This window comes from Xenopus laevis, chromosome 8L, assembly GCF_017654675.1.
Source record: "Xenopus laevis strain J_2021 chromosome 8L, Xenopus_laevis_v10.1, whole genome shotgun sequence".
NCBI lineage: Eukaryota > Metazoa > Chordata > Amphibia > Anura > Pipidae > Xenopus > Xenopus laevis.
This window is the reverse complement of record NC_054385.1, coordinates 688,154-706,392: the sequence shown is the minus strand read 5'-3', so window position 1 is coordinate 706,392 and position 18,239 is coordinate 688,154. Positions and strand designations below refer to the sequence as shown.

At 44.5% G+C, this 18,239-nt stretch overlaps 1 protein-coding gene and 1 pseudogene across 1 annotated transcript; both read left to right on the top strand.

Moving 5' to 3' along the window:
- The window catches only part of LOC108698838, an 11,387-nt pseudogene extending 10,042 nt beyond the window's left edge, over nt 1–1,345 (top strand).
- LOC108698090 (myosin-4) lies at nt 1,203–18,239 on the top strand. Its single transcript, XM_018229315.2, has 41 exons — nt 1,203–1,263; nt 6,110–6,148; nt 7,001–7,213; nt 7,299–7,442; nt 7,654–7,810; nt 7,897–7,924; nt 8,208–8,322; nt 8,863–8,955; nt 9,046–9,109; nt 9,193–9,291; nt 9,417–9,520; nt 9,607–9,745; nt 9,831–9,949; nt 10,025–10,174; nt 10,260–10,430; nt 10,514–10,820; nt 10,901–10,971; nt 11,058–11,145; nt 11,302–11,419; nt 12,102–12,225; nt 12,306–12,442; nt 12,534–12,789; nt 12,873–13,115; nt 13,204–13,380; nt 13,468–13,613; nt 13,697–13,787; nt 13,877–14,266; nt 14,350–14,476; nt 14,655–14,773; nt 14,891–15,087; nt 15,172–15,355; nt 15,436–15,601; nt 15,725–15,849; nt 15,935–16,243; nt 16,524–16,727; nt 16,812–16,937; nt 17,020–17,190; nt 17,285–17,389; nt 17,518–17,613; nt 17,791–17,925; nt 18,104–18,239. The coding sequence occupies exons 3-41, from the start codon at nt 7,013–7,015 to the stop codon at nt 18,122–18,124; spliced, it is 5,817 nt and encodes a 1,938-aa protein (XP_018084804.1). The 5' UTR covers nt 1,203–1,263; nt 6,110–6,148; nt 7,001–7,012; the 3' UTR covers nt 18,125–18,239.

The window sequence follows — 18,239 nt, the reverse complement described above, 5'->3', positions numbered from 1 at the left end:
TTACATCAAACAGGTACTGCAATGTATTAGGTTTAAGAGCTCAACCTGGGGCTCAGGCATGTACTGTAACCCAAGGGTGGGCAGATTTCCCCAGATTTGGTTTCCTAAGGGTAGCTAATATTAATTCATGTCATAGGTTCGTGAGCTAGAGAATGAACTGGACGCTGAGCAGAAGCGAGGCTCAGAAGGTATCAAGGGAGTGCGGAAGTATGAGCGACGAGTGAAGGAACTGACATACCAGGTACGACTGAATCCGTTTCCCAGTACTGGGTTTGTAGCTCACCTTCCAGATCAATTTACCCTCCTGATTCTGCCAACAGACTGAGGAAGACAGGAAGAATGTGCTGAGACTGCAGGATCTGGTGGACAAACTGCAGCTGAAAGTCAAGGCCTACAAGAGGCAGGCTGAGGAGTCGGTATGTTTATGTGATGCCAAGTTCAGATAGTGTGAAATATCTATATATTTGTTATAAAGGCAGGGGGGGGCCTCCAGTCTTGCTACTGCTGCTGATTGAAATCAAGGGACTAATTTATTTATGGGAAGCAACATCACTGGCCCTGATCTGCTGTGCAGTCTAAGTATGAAAGTGTGTGCCTGATCATGCACTGCCAAGTTGAAACCCCTACAACTAACCCTGCCCTGTAGCTTCCAGCAGCCTTTTCACTTTCATTAAAGGGCCAGTATAAAAGGAAACATTGGTACGCTTTGAGACCACCTCTATCTATTGTACAGCAAGCCTCATTAGAAGCCATGGGGTAGCATCTGTCAGGGGCTGATATGAATTCTGGGTAAAATATGGCAGTTCTCAATTCCAGCCCCAGGTGGCCCATTTATAAAAGAAGCAGCTGTGTTATTTTGGCACCTTCATAAATACCACTTTCTCTCGTAATATTAAGGAGGAGCAGGCCAATGCTTACCTGTCCCGCTTCAGGAAGGTGCAGCATGAGCTGGAAGAAGCGGAGGAGAGGGCTGATATTGCTGAATCTCAGGTTAACAAGCTGAGAGCTAAGAGCCGGGACATTGGCAAGGTAATGTAAAATGAGGAACAGATTAGGCTCTGGATCACAGATGCACCACTATGCACCAGTTGCATTATAGATGCTTATTGGTGGCAGCTGGCACACTGACATATTCTGATGAATGGTTGCTCCTGCAGGAATGCACATCACACTGACAGGACTGTTTTTTTTTTTCTTTACAGAAAGGAGAAAATGAGTAAATCCGCCTGGAATACAGGTGCCTGGGAGGACCACAAAGTGCAGGTTTTCTCCTTTGATTTCTTTCTGTCATTTCCATCTTGTTCTCCTCTGTATGTTTGTACAATAAATAAGCCTTTCACTGGGAGCTCACATCTCTGTCACTTGCCATTCCTTTGGGATATGGGTGCCTCTGTGCAACATGGACTATATATACAGGCCCATTGGCTCATTAAGTGCTTCTGGGATCTGTGGGGATGCCCCGTAGGAAACTAAAAGTATACCCTAGGAGTGCCCAATCATCTCATTAAAGCAACACACTCCAATTCAAAATTGTGAGTGATGCAGAAGTGCCAGGACCTATTGCCAGGGTGGCGCTATGTTGCAGCCGGGCTGTGTTTGAATGAGAAGGGGTCCCATAGGTGCTGCGTTACGCCACTGGCCTGATACTGTACCTAGCAGGGGGATCTAGTTACTACTGACAAGTGGTTTGTATGGGAATCACTAAACGCATATCTGTCCACACAGAAACCCTCTCTAGATCCAACACGGTAGCCATGTTTCACACACACACGCACCCCTCTGATTGGCTGCCTGACACGTCCCAAAAACTCTGTGACTTAGAGGTGTAAGCACTGAGCATAGCAGGAGGCAGGTCCACCACTTTTATTTCATGAAAATAACAGGACAATATAGGAATCCATATACTACAGCCTTTATCCAAAGCAAATTATACCCCAGAGCAAAGTGTCAGGACACAATCACCCAGCCTCCATTGTCTCTCATTGCCTCTTCCTCAGCCCCCACTGCCAGTCCCCTCAGCTACAGGCTGCCTCTGCCCAGCACACAAGACTCTGTCCAAAGGGTAAGCTCCGTAATTCTTGTGCCCCAGGCCCAGCATTTCCCACAGATCATTAAGGGAAGCGGTGACAGGTGGAGAGGGGCGTTTAGACCCCCAGCTGGTGACAGCAACAGTCAAAACAACACACAGTCTTTAGCCTTTGGCCAATAAAACTGCAGAGCTTAAGGTCCATTGTGGACAAAAAACAAGGTGCTTTATACATTTTGCTTACAGGTGAGCGCTGCACCCTTGTGCTTTAATAGCAAAAGACCCCAGTAGATTAAGCAGAAGGACCCCCTCCCTCTTTTGCTGCACCTAATTAGAGCACTAATTGCAGGGTTATAGCACAGGAGAATTGAATTTCCTGCCAACTCTTTGACTGGGGCATGAGATTGTGCTGCTAAATATGCCACGCTTCTTAATTGTGCTGCTAAATATGCCACGCTTCTTAAAGGGGCGGGTTCCAGCCGGCTGCTCCTTACTGAAATATTTTTTCTCTCTATGTTCCTTATGTGGGGGGGGGGGACAACAGCTGACAAACCTGCCCAAATATTTTCCAAATACCAAGAACCTTCCTGTGACCTCCTTCACTAAGTAAGAGGGGAGGATATGCTCCCCAGTCTCTACCAGTGTCCCTCCCAGCTGTCACCAACAGCAAATGGACCCTCCACAAATGGAAGGAGCCGCAGAAGTTATAAAGGGCAAATAGGGAAATACCAAGGAGCATCAGGTCTCCTGCCAGACTGGGCACTTTCACTCCCCCAAAATATGGGTACCAAGTATGGTGGGGGGGGGGGGTGAGCCCACTGGAATTAGAGAGGCCTCAGCAATGCAGAAAATCTGGACTCTCACTGGTGAGAAGAATTTCCTGCCACTCATTCTTTATTTCCCTATTGCTTATTATTTGTAACTATTCCAAGAACATTATCAGGGCAAGGGGCACCCACAGACAAGCTCTGGCACATCTATACAATGGCTTTCTGATGGATACCAGGCTATTATTTTCTTATAGTGGAAAGGTCTGGCACTGCTGGGAGGAACATGCAAGAGACAGAGGCCAAGAGCCCCTGTACCCCAAGCATAGCACCACTTCTCCCTTTAGCACAAGATGCATTATGTTCTCCAAGCCACAGCAAACTGCATTTGAGAGTTGCAGTTGTATAGAGCTCAAGGGCAAAGCGACCGCTCCAACATAAAGGCATGGGCTCCCTGGCAGATATAGACACAGGCAGCAGGAAGGGTACAGGTAGCACCAGCGCTTGGTAATTACAAGCAGGTGCACAGTAATAGCAAGAATAGGGTGTGAGTGTGCCCAAGGGCCCCGGGGCAGGTGACTGGAATGGCAAACAGGCAGCTGCTCCATCTCACGTGAGCTCTTCCCACTGCACAAACTCACCCCTCACTATATGCACTCACTCACATCCCCTTCATGCAGGGCATTGGGGTCATGTTACCCCCTGAAGTTAAAAAGAAAATGTTTGTGTAAAGTCTCATGTAATGCCTCCCCCATGCAGTAATGAGTAAATACAGTAACTGCACCCCCCAGGCACACATATAACCCCACTTTACCCAGCTCATTCCTTCTGCTGACCCATAATGCCCCAATTCCATATAGCGCCCCCCCCCAGAATGTGCAGCACTGTGTCATCAAAAGCAGAAGCTGTGGCCCCAGGATGTATAATTGGGGAGCTCACACACAAACAGTAACCCCCAAAGGAAAGAATGATCAAAGGGACACACATAAGGGGGCCTTACCTATGTTCCATCCTCTCTGCTTTTTAGAGGGGCACTATATTCCAGACTTGGTTCTGATTCAGCCAAATCCAAGTCATTTTTAGCAGGGTTCAGCCAAATCCAAGAGCCTGGCCAAACCAGATCTGAACCCCAAATAACTAAGAACATTTGCATCGATGTCTGACTGACAGAACACTTTATGCTTTATGCACATGCCAGTTATTTCTGATTCCACCAAATATGTACCCTAGAACTGGGGATCTGTACCCTACGACTGGGGATTTGTACCCTATGACTGGTTTCTATATACAGTGAGGCAGTGCATGTTCCCCGTATCCCTACAGCAATGCAGTAAATGAAAGTGGCCCAGTCATTGTGCCAGGATTGTGCCATGTCCCTGATCTATAAATGTCTCGAGCCTCCTTGGCTTTCCAATAACAAATGGCTTCTTAGTAAATGATCCGTCAGGCTAAGTTTAGCTGCATGGGAAGACAATGGGCACATATGGGCATCCAGCAGGAGCCATAGCCAATCAGCTGGCAGCACTCAATAACACACTGGCACAGCAATCAATATCATTCAATTGGCTAAACTGGGCACCAGTTGCACCCCTTCACTGGGCACTTGCTTGCCCCTTACCCCTGCTCAGTACAGAGCATTGTGCCCATATACACTCCATGCCATCTCAATCACTTGCCAACTGCCTCTTTGATGCTGCACCCACATCAGTGCCCTTGCAAGCTGCACCCCACAATGTGCACAAGCTGTGCACCGGGACTGATATATCAGGAACAAGTAATGGTGTGTTTAATAATTCATGGCACCCACAATGGAATGCTGGGTAATCCCCTTACTGTGTGGGTACAAACTTGGTGCAAGTGTAGTATAGTAAATAAGCCCTACTATTGGTTCCTTGATTAAGGATGATCAGTGCACGGCTGTAACCCCCAAAATACTCCCATACAGGGTTTGTAGGAGAAAGTTACTGGGCCCCACAGCAAAAACATCTTAGGCTCCTACACTTTGGGAATAAGACTCAGGGTGTGGCTCCTCTCGACGTCCCTCCGTGTATAAAGATGGGGGGCACCAGCGTGGGCTGATGGGGGTGCTATAGACAGGGATGGGATATACACTATTTGTGCAGGAGGGAAGGGGGGTACCAGGGTGGGCTGATGGGGTGCTATAGACAGGGATGGAGACAAACTATTAATGCTGGAGAGATAACAGGAGTATATAACATGGGGGGCACATTCCCAGCCTGACACAAGTGGAGAGCAACTGCTCTGGGGGGATAAAAAAAACCACAGAGCATTTGTGTGGGTTATTTTGAATGGAGAGAAAGGGAGGCTGGTGAGAGGAAGAGCTGTCAGTGTGGGGAGGTCAGTGATTGTCAGTTATTTTTGGGTGAGTTTCTATGCACAGTTAAGGCAAATGAGGAGGGGAGTGGTGCTGTTGCTCTCTCTATATAAACTGACACTGGCACTTGTCAGCAGTGAGCTTCTGGTGAGTAACCTGGGCACTAACTGGGCAAGGAGGGAACGGGCAGCCAGGACTCCCACCCTACACACCACATCTTCCTACATCTCATGCACTAGCACAGCCTTCTGTATGACTCTAACGCTTTTCTCTTTATCACTCTCTCTTCTCTAACTCCTCACTCTCTTCTCTCTCTCACTCTTCTCTCACTCTCTCTTCTCACTCTCTGTCATGCTAACTCTTCTCTCTCTCAGTTCTCTTATTCTTCTTTTTTCTCTAACTCACTGCTTCTCTCTCTCTGTCACATAACTCACTCTAGTGCTCCTTCCACTCCTTGGTGCCACTAACACTATGCCTGGTGCATCAATGTGCCATCTATGTGCTTATGCCAGTGTCTCTCTGGGCTCTTGCTTCATTGTGACAAATAATCACGCACAGTATTTATAATCTGTTGGTTGGTATACAGTGTTGATCCCAATGCACCCTGCCTGCTTGCTTGCCTGTCTGTCTGGAGTCCCCCCCATCTCTCTGACATTCTAGCAGAGAGACTATTGCTTGCTTCTAGCCTATGACAGGCTCACAGTTTGGTAGGATCAGAACCTCTGTTTCCAGCCAGATGCACAAGCGATTCATTCATTTCTAGGAGAAACTCTATTCCCACTTTGACTATGCACGGGACAGTTACTCTCGCCCCCAGCATGGGATCTCTATGGCATCTGAATGGAAAGTTCAAGAGGCTCTTGTCTGCCCAAACTGCAGAGAATCTGTTGTGAAATTATTTTAGTGCTAAATAGTGCAGTTTAAAGCAAGAGTACATTCCTGGCTTTACCACCACTCATTCCTTCCATTCTTTCTCTACAGGGGGTTCTGTTTTCTTTTCTCTTGAATCAGAGCTACTAGGTAAGTGTGTATCCCAGGAAATGTGTGTGTCTATGGTGATATGAGGGTTATACACACACATATACTGTGTATGTATATATATATATATGACTCTTTATTTCATGTTTGTTATCTGTGCTACCCACTTGCAACCAAACAACTCACCCTGTCTGCCCTTTCATTGAGCTAACAGCAGGAGTCATTTGCTTGCAGCAGTCCCTCACAATGGTTTTATATTTAGCTCTTAGCCAAAGGATAGATGTACTAATAACAAACTTCAGGATATCACACAATAACAGATGCTTTTAGACTACTGTACTGGTGCTCCGTCTCTGGCAACCAATAAGAATATTCATGTAGCTATTGGTGCTCTGTCGCTGGCAACCAATAAGAATATTCATGTAGATATTGGTGCTCCATCACTGGCAACCAATAAGTATATTCATGTAGATATTGGTGCTCCGTCGCTGGCAACCAATAGGAATATTCATGTAGATATTGGTGCTCCGTCTCTGGCAACCAATAAGAATATTCATGTAGATATTGGTGCTCCGTCGCTGGCAACCAATAAGAATATTCATGTAGATATTGGTGCTCTGTCGCTGGCAACCAATAAGAATATTCATGTAGATATTGGTGCTCCGTCGCTGGCAACCAATAAGAATATTCATGTAGATATTTAAGCATAAGAATCACAGGCTTGAGGCAGAATAACTTCAGTTTTTATGGTGTATCCACACATGTACCAATAAGCACATACATGAATCTTTCAGGGGCATATTTGCACAGTGATGCTTGTCCGCTGTTCTTGAGGGAGAATACTACAGTTATATTATATAATGTTCTTGACTGTTTAAATGTTTCATGTTGCAGACTGACGCAGCCATGGGAGACGGGGAAATGGCGGTGTTTGGCGCGGCCGCTTCCTACCTGCGTAAATCTGACAAGGAAAGATTGGAGGCCCAGAACAAGCCCTTTGATGCCAAAAACACCTGCTTTGTAGAAGATGAGAAAGAGCTGTATGTTAAAGGGTTAATTACTGCCCGGGAAGGTGGCAAAGTCACTGTGAAGACTGAAGATGCAAGGGTAATTACTAAGTCTTATCCAGGGCGAAAAATAGAGAGTGTTTTGAACCTGTACACAAACCAATTACTGCTTTTCTGTCTTGCAGACTCTAACGGTGAAAGACAACCAGGTGTACCCCCAGAATCCTCCCAAATATGATAAAATTGAAGACATGGCCATGATGACCCACCTGAATGAGGCCTCAGTGCTGTACAACCTCAAAGAGCGTTACGCAGCCTGGATGATCTACGTGAGCTGGCCTCTTCCCTCATAGCAACCCTACATTGCTAGTTTGCATTTCAGTGGCAGAGTGTCCTGTTGGACAATAAGGGCAAATTGTTGGGGCGGTATGGCTATATTGTCTGGGCAGTATGGGTATATTGTCGGGCATTAACGGCATATTTTCGGGGCAGTATGAGTATATTGTCAATATGTAGTGACATTGCTCTATTTCTTTCCAGACCTACTCTGGCCTGTTCTGCGTCACTGTGAACCCCTACAAGTGGCTGCCAGTGTACAACCCCGAGGTCGTAGCTGGTTACAGAGGGAAGAAGCGCCAAGAAGCTCCACCCCACATCTTCTCCATCTCTGATAATGCCTATCAGTTCATGTTGCAAGGTAGCGTTGTTATATTGTTGCCTATCTCTGCCCCCCCAAGTGAGATAAAAGCTGCCATTCACTCCCCACATTCTTTCTTTTCACAGACAGGGAGAACCAGTCCATCTTGATTACGTAAGTACTGCTTTCCATCAAGCTATAATGTGGCACTGCCTGTGTTAACACGATCTTCATTATTGACTATGAAGATTTTCATTCATCCAGGTCATGGTATATCTAGTACAGGTAAATCTAAAAATAACTGGACTTGCTGAGTAATCAATGAAGACGTTTCACTACTCATCCGAGCAGCTTTTTCAGTTCAACTGACTGGTGTGGGAAGTTCTCGGCATAGTTTTTAGATTTACCTATACTAGATAGACCTTCATTATTCTGTGTCACATCTTCTGCTCCTCAGGGGAGAATCTGGGGCTGGAAAGACTGTGAATACCAAGCGTGTCATCCAGTACTTTGCAACAATTGCAGCTATTGGCGACAGTGGAAAGAAGAAGGAGCCGAGCAACAGTTTGCAGGTAATGCATGTCTCCTACACATTCCCACCATTATACATTAGCAGCCCCTAAGGAGGCACAATTATTTATCAGAAAGGTTTAGGAGCACAGTACCAGTATCTCCTCCACTTCCCTTCCAATCCTTTTTGTCATAGGAGCCAACATTGGTATTATTGTATGCATAACTGCCTCACACAATTTCCCTGCAAGGTGCAGCTACACTAAGTCCAACAGGCTCCTATTCTAGAAACTGTACACCAGTACTTTTGAACTATTTGGGTTTAAGCCTACCTTTAATTGCCAATATTTGGTCATGGTCCCCCCTTACCTACTAACCAAAGTACGTGAGCCATTTAGTAACAGATGCACAAATATCTGGCAGCAAACCAGTGTTCAGCCCAACTCTACCCCAATTTCATTGTAATCAGCCTTCAGTCTGGACACCCCAGCCACTATTCTGGGCCATGCTAGCCCTACAGTTTGGAAACTGCTATAAGCTGCTTCTCTGCAGAGGGGCATCAGCTTCATAAACATTAATATCAGCCACTGCTCTGATTTCAGGGGACACTGGAGGATCAAATCATTCAGGCTAACCCCCTGCTGGAAGCCTTCGGTAACGCCAAGACAGTCAGAAATGACAACTCCTCTCGCTTCGTAAGTTGAAAAGATTCTCCTCTCGTCTGTGGTCTCTCCTCTCACTGTGTCAGTTGTACTAACCTCCCTTTCCACCATCCTGATCCATAGGGTAAATTCATCAGGATTCACTTTGGAACCACCGGAAAACTGTCTTCTGCTGATATTGAAACCTGTAAGCTTCTATTCATCTCATGTGCGAATATGTGACTCAGAATTTTATTTGGCCCTCTGGTACTTGATCATTTACTTTTACAGATCTCCTGGAGAAATCCAGAGTTACATTCCAACTCTCAGCAGAGAGAAGCTACCACATTTTTTACCAGATCCTGACAAACAAGAAACCAGAGATTGTTGGTAATTACCCCTTTTCTACGTTATTCTTAGAATAAAAAGTTAACAAGAGAACATTTGTTGAAAATTCAAAGGGAATATTTGATTTTATGGCTTCATCTCTTCCTTAAATCTACATTTACTTTTAGAGATGCTCCTTCTGACCACCAACCCGTACGACTATTCTTTCATCAGCCAAGGTGAGATCGTAGTGAAGAGTATCGATGATGAAGAGGAGTTGATGGCAACTGATGTAAGCAGTAATATCCATGAGCTTAGAACATTAATGAAAAAGTCTTAGGACTGGGTGCCCCCACTTACCCCCATCTGTACCCACAGAGTGCCATAGATATCCTGGGCTTCAATCTCGAAGAAAAGATGGGCATCTACAAGATGACTGGAGCAGTCATGCACAAGGGAAATATGAAATTTAAGCAAAAGCAGAGAGAGGAACAAGCTGAGCCTGATGGCACAGAAGGTACATCACACAAGCAAACTCTATCTTTGCCATAGATTCATTTATTTTAGCAAAGTCTCATGCATTAATAATGTGCTTATGGCAGTTGCTGACAAAATTGGTTATTTGATGGGACTGAACTCGGCCGACTTGTTGAAGGCTCTTTGCTACCCGAGGGTAAAGGTTGGAAATGAGTTTGTGACAAAAGGACAAACTGTCCAACAGGTAAGGGAAAGAAAAACAGAATAAGCCTCAAATGGTGTCAGGATTTCTCAGAAAACTAATAGCCCTTCTCCTTAGGTGAACAATTCCATTGGTGCCCTCAGCAAGTCTGTATATGAGAAGCTCTTCTTGTGGATGGTGACGCGTATCAACCAACAATTGGACACCAAATTGCCACGACAGTACTTCATTGGTGTGTTGGATATCGCTGGGTTTGAAATCTTTGATGTAAGTAACTAGAGATGGTATGTAGCCTGTGCCATTACCCAATAGAGAGACCATTGGCTTACCAAACCACATTGTATATTTCCAGTTAAACAGCTTGGAGCAGCTCTGCATCAACTTTACCAATGAGAAGCTGCAGCAGTTCTTCAACCACCACATGTTCGTCCTGGAACAGGAAGAGTACAAGAAGGAAGGCATTGATTGGGAGTTTATTGACTTCGGCATGGATCTGGCTGCCTGTATTGAGCTCATTGAAAAGGTGGGTGTCTGCTGACTTTCTGCAAAGCCCACAAACAAAGAGCTGGTCCTACAACTCACAATTCTGCCTTTTGTTATTTGCAGCCCATGGGCATTTTCTCTATCCTTGAAGAGGAGTGCATGTTCCCCAAGGCCTCCGACACCTCTTTCAAGAACAAGTTGTATGACCAGCACTTGGGCAAGTGCAAGAACTTTGAGAAACCAAAGCCAGCCAAAGGCAAAGCTGAGGCTCATTTCTCTCTGGTGCACTACGCCGGTACTGTGGACTACAACATCTGCGGCTGGTTGGACAAGAACAAGGACCCACTGAATGAGACAGTTGTGGGGCTGTACCAAAAGTCTCCTCTTAAACTCCTGTCCTTCCTGTACTCTTCTTATGCCGGATCTGAAGGCAATAATTCTATTCTATAAAATACTTTGTTTTTCATTTGAATTTGTACACATCTTACTAGCAATTTTCTTATTATTTAGGTGATGCTGGTGCAAAAGGTGGAAAGAAAAAGAAAGGTTCATCTTTCCAAACTGTGTCTGCACTCTTCAGAGTAAGTATTTTTGCATTATTTGTACTTCAGCAAGATGAGTACTTTTTATATCAAACTAAGACATGCCATCTCTGCTCTGAAAACAGGAAAATCTCAATAAGCTGATGACCAATCTGAGGAGCACTCACCCTCACTTTGTGCGTTGCCTGATTCCCAATGAGAGCAAGACTCCTGGTAAAGTATTCCCATCTGATACAATGTCCTACACAAGAATGTTATTATACTGATCCAATGGGAATACAAATCAACAGACATATTTTAGGGGTTGTGTCAATATTACAATCTCCCCCATTGGCCTGAATATGGAGTTTCCTTTGCTCTTTCCCTCAGGGATCATGGAGAATCATCTCATCATTCACCAGCTGAGATGTAACGGTGTACTGGAAGGTATCAGAATCTGCAGAAAGGGATTCCCAAGCAGAATCTTATATGGAGATTTTAAGCAACGGTAGATATTTTGAATATCATTTACTATAACATGTCATTTGTCTTCCTTCACTTTCAAACATTTCATCATTATTTGCTTAAAGAAATTTTTCAGTATAAAAATAAAAACTGGGTAAATAGATAGGCTATGCAAAATAATAATGTATCTAAAATAGTTAGTTAGGCAAAAATGTAATGTATAAAGGCTGGAGTGAGTGAATGTGTAACATAATAGCCAGAACACTACTTCCTGATTTTCAGGTCTCTTGGTTTCAACTGATTGGTTGACTTGAGGGGGGCCCACATGGGTCATAACTGTTGCTTTTGAATCTGAGCTGCATGCTAAAACTAAACTCGCTGAACAGTTATGTCCCATGTGGCCCCCCTTATAGTCACTGACTAACTCAGAGTTAGAGAGCTGAAAAGCAGGAAGTAGTGTTCTGGCTATTATGTTACACATCCACTCACTCCAGCCTTTATACACTACATTTTTGCCTAACTAACTATATTAAAAACATTTTTTATTTTGCATATCCTATCTATTTACCCAGTTTTTATTTTTACACTGAAATGTTCCTTTAAGTTGTCTTTGCTCCTTATAAGAGTTATGAAACTAGAGTAGATTGATCTCTTTATCTTGCCCAGTAGTACCTTCAGTTTGTTGAATCGGACAATGCTATGTGAATTTGTTTTTTGACTTTCAGTTACAAGGTCTTGAATGCCAGCGCCATCCCTGATGGACAGTTTATTGACAGCAAAAAGGCATGTGAGAAATTGCTGGGTTCCATCGATATTGATCATACTCAGTACAGATTTGGACACACCAAGGTTTGGAACTCTTTCACTTCAGTACTGCACATAGATAAATCAGCCTGTGGCGATACCTAACTAACCTGCCATTTTTGCAGGTCTTCTTTAAAGCTGGTCTCCTGGGTACACTTGAAGAAATGAGAGATGACAAGTTGGCACAACTTATCACACGTACTCAGGCCCTCTGCAGGGGATTCTTGATGAGGATTGAGTTTAAAAAGATGGTGGAGAGAAGGTACACACTTAACTATATTCTCCTGTAGAGAAGTCATATTATGGGAATGTTTCTGCTTACTTTGAAGTTAATCTCATCTATTGTCCAACAGAGACGCCATTTTTGTCATTCAGTATAATGTCCGGTCATTCATGAATGTCAAGCACTGGCCATGGATGAAGTTATACTTCAAGATTAAGCCTCTCCTGAAGAGTGCAGAGACTGAGAAGGAAATGGCAAACATGAAAGAGGAGTTTGAGAAGACCAAGGAAGCTTTGTCAAAGTCAGAAGCAAGGAGGAAGGAATTGGAGGAAAAGATGGTGTCTCTTCTGCAGGAAAAGAACGATCTAGCGTTGCAGTGCCAGACAGTAAGAGAAGAAATGTTCTTACATATTAAAAAATAAGCTTGTTACATTTCATACATTTATGAAAAAATATTATGTTCTAATAGGAAAATGAAAGTCTAGCTGATGCAGAAGAGAGATGTGAAGGTCTCATTAAAAACAAAATTCATTTGGAAGCCAAGATTAAGGAACTGACTGAGAGGCTTGAGGATGAAGAGGAAAGCAATGCTGAACTCACAGCCAAGAAGAGAAAACTGGAGGATGAATGTTCTGAGCTGAAGAAAGACATTGATGATCTGGAGCTGACCTTAGCTAAAGTGGAAAAGGAAAAGCATGCCACTGAAAACAAGGTACGTGGAACAGGGGTGCTCTCCAAACACTTAGGGTTCTGTTAGGAAAAATAAAAATCATTGATCAGGTTTGCATCAATGCATACAGGTTAAAAACCTTACCGAGGAAATGGCTGCTCTTGATGAGACGATTTCCAAGATCTCAAAAGAGAAGAAAGCCCTTCAAGAGGCACATCAACAAACGCTCGATGACCTTCAGGCAGAAGAGGATAAAGTCAATTCACTCTCAAAGGCTAAAACTAAGTTGGAGCAGCAAGTGGATGATGTAAGTGCACGTAACAATTAGAATTCATTATAAATGACATCAGAGAGTCTATATCAGCACTGAAGTTATCATTTTATAAACAAACAGCTGGAAGGTTCCCTGGAGCAAGAGAAGAAACTTCGTCTCGACCTTGAAAGAGCAAAGAGGAAGCTGGAAGGGGATCTGAAGCTGGCCCAGGAGACAATCATGGATCTTGAAAATGACAAACAGCAAACCGACGAAAAACTCAAAAAGTAAGTGTCCAGTCCATCAGCTGTTCCTTTCTTAGTTTAGTATTGAAATAAGATCATATTATAAACACTCTTCCCTAAAACAGGAAAGATTTTGAATTAAGTCAGTTGCAAGGAAAGATTGAAGATGAGCAGTCCATAGGGTGCCAACTGCAGAAGAAGATCAAGGAACTGCAGGTATGTAACATTGGTAGAACAGCGTTATAGCTTACATTATGCAAAATGATTTCTCTTTCTTTAATTAATCTTTTTCTCCTGTCTTCTAGGCCCGTATAGAAGAAGTTGAGGAAGAGATTGAAGCTGAGCGAGCTGCTCGTGCTAAAGTAGAAAAACAAAGATCTGATCTATCCAGGGAACTTGAAGAGATCAGTGAAAGGCTCGAAGAGGCAGGAGGTGCAACATCTGCACAGATTGAGATGAACAAAAAACGTGAAGCTGAATTCCAGAAACTGAGACGGGACCTGGAAGAATCCACCCTGCAGCATGAATCCACTGCTGCTGCTCTGCGCAAGAAGCATGCCGATAGCGTTGCCGAACTGGGAGAACAAATTGACAACCTGCAGAGAGTAAAACAGAAGCTAGAGAAAGAGAAGAGTGAACTAAAGATGGAAATTGATGACCTTGCAAGTAACTTAGAGAACGTCTCCAAATCAAAGGTACCAGAACAACAGTTATCGCTGCCAGGCATAGGACTTATAATATATATCCCAGTCATAATATTTTTCTTTTTCTCCCGAAGGCCAATCTTGAAAAGCTGAGCCGTGTGCTCGAGGACCAGCTCAGTGAGATAAAGTCCAAGGATGATGAGCACCAGCGTATTATTAATGACCTCACTGCGCAGAAGGCCAGATTGCAGACTGAAAACGGTACGTACGCCTGCCCATAACAACAAATTGTCATCAGAAATCTAAAAAATAAATTTAGTGTATAAAACCCAACAAGAAGACGAGCTTCCAGATAAGATCCATACAAAAGAGCTGCCAGATAATACTCTCTCCAAGACTTTAATAATTGAATTAATAAACAGGTTATTTAATTGCACAGGTGAATTAAGTCGACAGCTGGAAGAGAAGGAATCCCTGGTCTCTCAGCTGACAAGAGGAAAACAAGGTTTCACTCAGCAGACGGAGGAGCTTAAGCGACAACTGGAGGAGGAAACAAAGGTAAATGCACCAGGATACCACTAAGTTGCTAGAAAGTTGCTTCCTGCTCTGCCTTATTGTTCTACTTTGCAAAATAACTTTGATATCAGATTGTAACACTGAATTCTGAATTTACAGGCCAAAAATGCTCTGGCGCATGCCCTGCAGTCTTCTCGCCATGACTGTGACTTGCTTCGTGAGCAATATGAAGAGGAGCAAGAGGCAAAGGCTGAGCTTCAACGCTCCCTGTCTAAGGCAAATAGCGAAGTCTCCCAGTGGAGAATGAAATATGAGACAGACGCCATTCAACGCACAGAGGAGCTGGAAGAGGCCAAGTATGATCATGGTAGAGAACTAAACAAAGAACACCAAAAATGAATTCTAAATATACTCTCAATATTGTTTAAATCTGTTTTCAGGAAGAAACTTGCTCAGCGCCTGCAGGAAGCAGAGGAGCAGGTGGAAGCTGTAAACTCCAAATGTGCCTCCTTGGAGAAGACCAAACAGAGGCTCCAGGCTGAAGTGGAGGACCTAATGGTGGATGTGGAGAGAGCCAACAGTTCAGCTGCTGCTCTAGATAAGAAACAGAGAAACTTTGATAAGGTAACACCAAACACCTCAACATTGTGAGCTACAATTCCTGTTTGTTACATATACTGACACTGAACTTTACTCTTGTACAGGTGCTTATAGAATGGAAACAGAAGTTTGAGGAGAGCCAAGCTGAGGTGGAGGCATCACAGAAGGAATCCCGATCATTGAGCACTGAGATCTTCAAGATGAAGAATGCTTATGAGGAGGCCCTGGAACATCTTGAAACCATGAAACGGGAGAACAAGAATTTGCAGCGTAAGCACTCTATATATTGGGGCCTGAAATTAGTGGGGTGTCTGACCAGTAACTCCTGGTGCTTTTCTCTGTCTAATCTAACGACTTGTATCTCATTGGCTTCTTTGCTTTGTCATTTTGCAGAGGAGATTTCTGATCTCAGTGAACAGATCGGAGAATCGGCCAAGACAACCATTGAGCTTGAAAAGGCCAAAAAGCTGGTGGACCAGGAGAAGGGAGACCTGCAAGCTGCACTGGAGGAAGCTGAGGCAAGACTGGCATCTGCATAAATAACACACTTAGGTGAAGGGTAGAGGGAGTCCCTTGTTTGATGTATTTCATTTGCTCACATAGGGATCTCTTGAGCATGAGGAAGCCAAGATCCTGCGTATCCAGCTGGAGCTGAACCAAGTGAAATCAGAGGTAGACCGCAAGATTGCAGAGAAGGACGAAGAGATTGAGCAGCTGAAGAGGAACAGCCAGAGAGTCATAGACACCTTGCAGAGCACACTGGACTCAGAGATCAGAAGCAGAAATGATGCTCTCAGGCTCAAAAAGAAGATGGAAGGTGACTTGAATGAACTGGAAATCCAACTGGGCCACGCCAACCGCCAAGCAGGAGAGGCACAGAAGCAGCTGAGGAATGTGCAGGCACAGTTTAAGGTATTAATGGCAGGTCTTGTGATGAGGTCAACGTCCATTGTAATTGGGAAACTTGGGTAGACTATGCCTCTGTCTGTGTTGTACTTGCTAAGGGCATCTGACCTAAAGCTGAATAAACACAACCACATTTTAGGCTCTTTTTATATTTTTGGATCCAGAGCCAGAGAGGGAAGATCACAATCCCCCTGCATGTGATTATGAGTTTAGATGAAAAATCTGGGTTTCAGCTAAACTTTTCACAGTGCCAAACACAAATCTTTGGCTTTTATTTCCCACTCAGGACACACAGATACACCTGGATGATTCAATCAGGGCTCAGGAAGACCTGAAGGAGCAGCTGGCTGTGGTTGACCGCAGAACCACCCTGCAGCAGGCTGAGATTGAGGAGATGCGGTCGGCTCTGGAACAGACAGAGAGATCTCGCAAGATGGCTGAGCAGGAACTTCTGGATGCAAGTGAACGTGTTCAGCTCTTGCACTCGCAGGTAGAACCCTACACAATATACAAAGAAGCAGCTTTTATAGTTAGTAACGTGTAAATAACCGCCTCCTACTTTCCTGTGGCCCAGAACACTAGCCTCATTAACACCAAGAAGAAGTTGGAGACTGATGCTGGTCAGCTTCAGAATGAGATGGAAGAGGTTGTTCAGGAAGCCAGAAATGCTGAAGAGAAAGCCAAAAAAGCCATCACAGATGTAAGCTTCGGACTCTGGTGAGGTGCATGTTTGGGAGCAGTATATCTTCATATTTCTAATTACATTCTCCCTCTTTTCTTAGGCTGCCCTTATGGCAGAGGAGCTGAAGAAGGAGCAGGACACCAGTGCCCACTTAGAGAGGATGAAGAAGAACCTGGAACAGACTGTGAAGGACCTACAGAACCGCTTGGATGAAGCTGAGCAGCTGGCAATGAAGGGAGGCAAGAAGCAACTCCAGAAACTGGAGTCTCGGGTAAGCAGAGTGAACAGCAGTTTGGAAAGGCTTGTTGAGGCAGTTGGATGCCAGGTACTTAACTCTTTTCTGTATCTCCCCCCTCCACAAACAGGTACATGAACTGGAAAATGAGTTGGACAATGAGCAGAAACGCGGCGTTGAGGCAGTAAAGGGTGTGCGCAAGTACGAAAGGAGAGTGAAGGAACTGACTTACCAGGTACATCCCATTGGCTTCACTACTGATCCCTGCCAACACATGGCAGCATGCAATACCCATGTATCCGCACACACTTGTTATCATCAGTCACATGGTTTCTGATCAGCCTATGGCATTCTCTCTTATAGACTGAGGAAGACAGGAAGAATGTGCTGAGACTGCAGGATCTGGTGGACAAACTGCAGCTGAAAGTCAAGGCCTACAAGAGGCAGGCTGAGGAGTCGGTAAGTAGGCATCGGGGGCATGTACTCTGGGTTATTAAAGGGCACTTGGTATAGGTATATCTTTGTATTCATGTACTAAAGCTGTAGTTGAACCGCGGGCCGTTTCGTTGCACTTGGAGACGCCACAAGAACCCAGCATGCTTGTGACTTACAGTTTCTCATCTCTTTCTCTGATAGGAGGAGCAGGCTAACGCCCACCTGGCACGCTTCCGGAAGGTTCAGCACGAGTTGGAGGAGGCTGAAGAAAGGGCCGACATTGCAGAGTCCCAAGTCAACAAGCTCCGAGTCAAGAGCAGAGACATTGGCAGCAAGGTGGGCTCAAGTTAGGGTACATAAGGGATTGGGGGTAACATCATGATTTCTTCACATCTCCCTATATATATATATCAGGGGGCAGTTAGGGAGTGGAATGCCTGTGCTTCCTGCACTTGGTTTTGGCTCAGAATCACAGCGCTAGTTCATGTTTGACAATCTCCATTTCCTCCAACAGAAAGGTGACAACGAAGAATAGAGGCCCCTCCCCCTGCGCGCAAGATGAAATTTGCAAAATGTAAATTTCTTTCCTAATTCCATTTTTATCCTTATCCCATTTCCTCTATAAATAAAGTCTTTCTAGCATTTCTCTA

Excerpts from the sequence above, each read along its gene's own strand:
- LOC108698090 (XM_018229315.2), top strand. The coding sequence starts at position 7,013 with ATGGGAGACGGGGAAATGGCGGTGTTTGGCGCGGCCGCTTCCTACCTG. Across the intron at positions 13,116-13,203 it reads AGCATGCCACTGAAAACAAG|GTTAAAAACCTTACCGAGGA; the intron begins GTACGTGGAACA and ends CAATGCATACAG. Across the intron at positions 14,267-14,349 it reads AGAACGTCTCCAAATCAAAG|GCCAATCTTGAAAAGCTGAG; the intron begins GTACCAGAACAA and ends TTTCTCCCGAAG.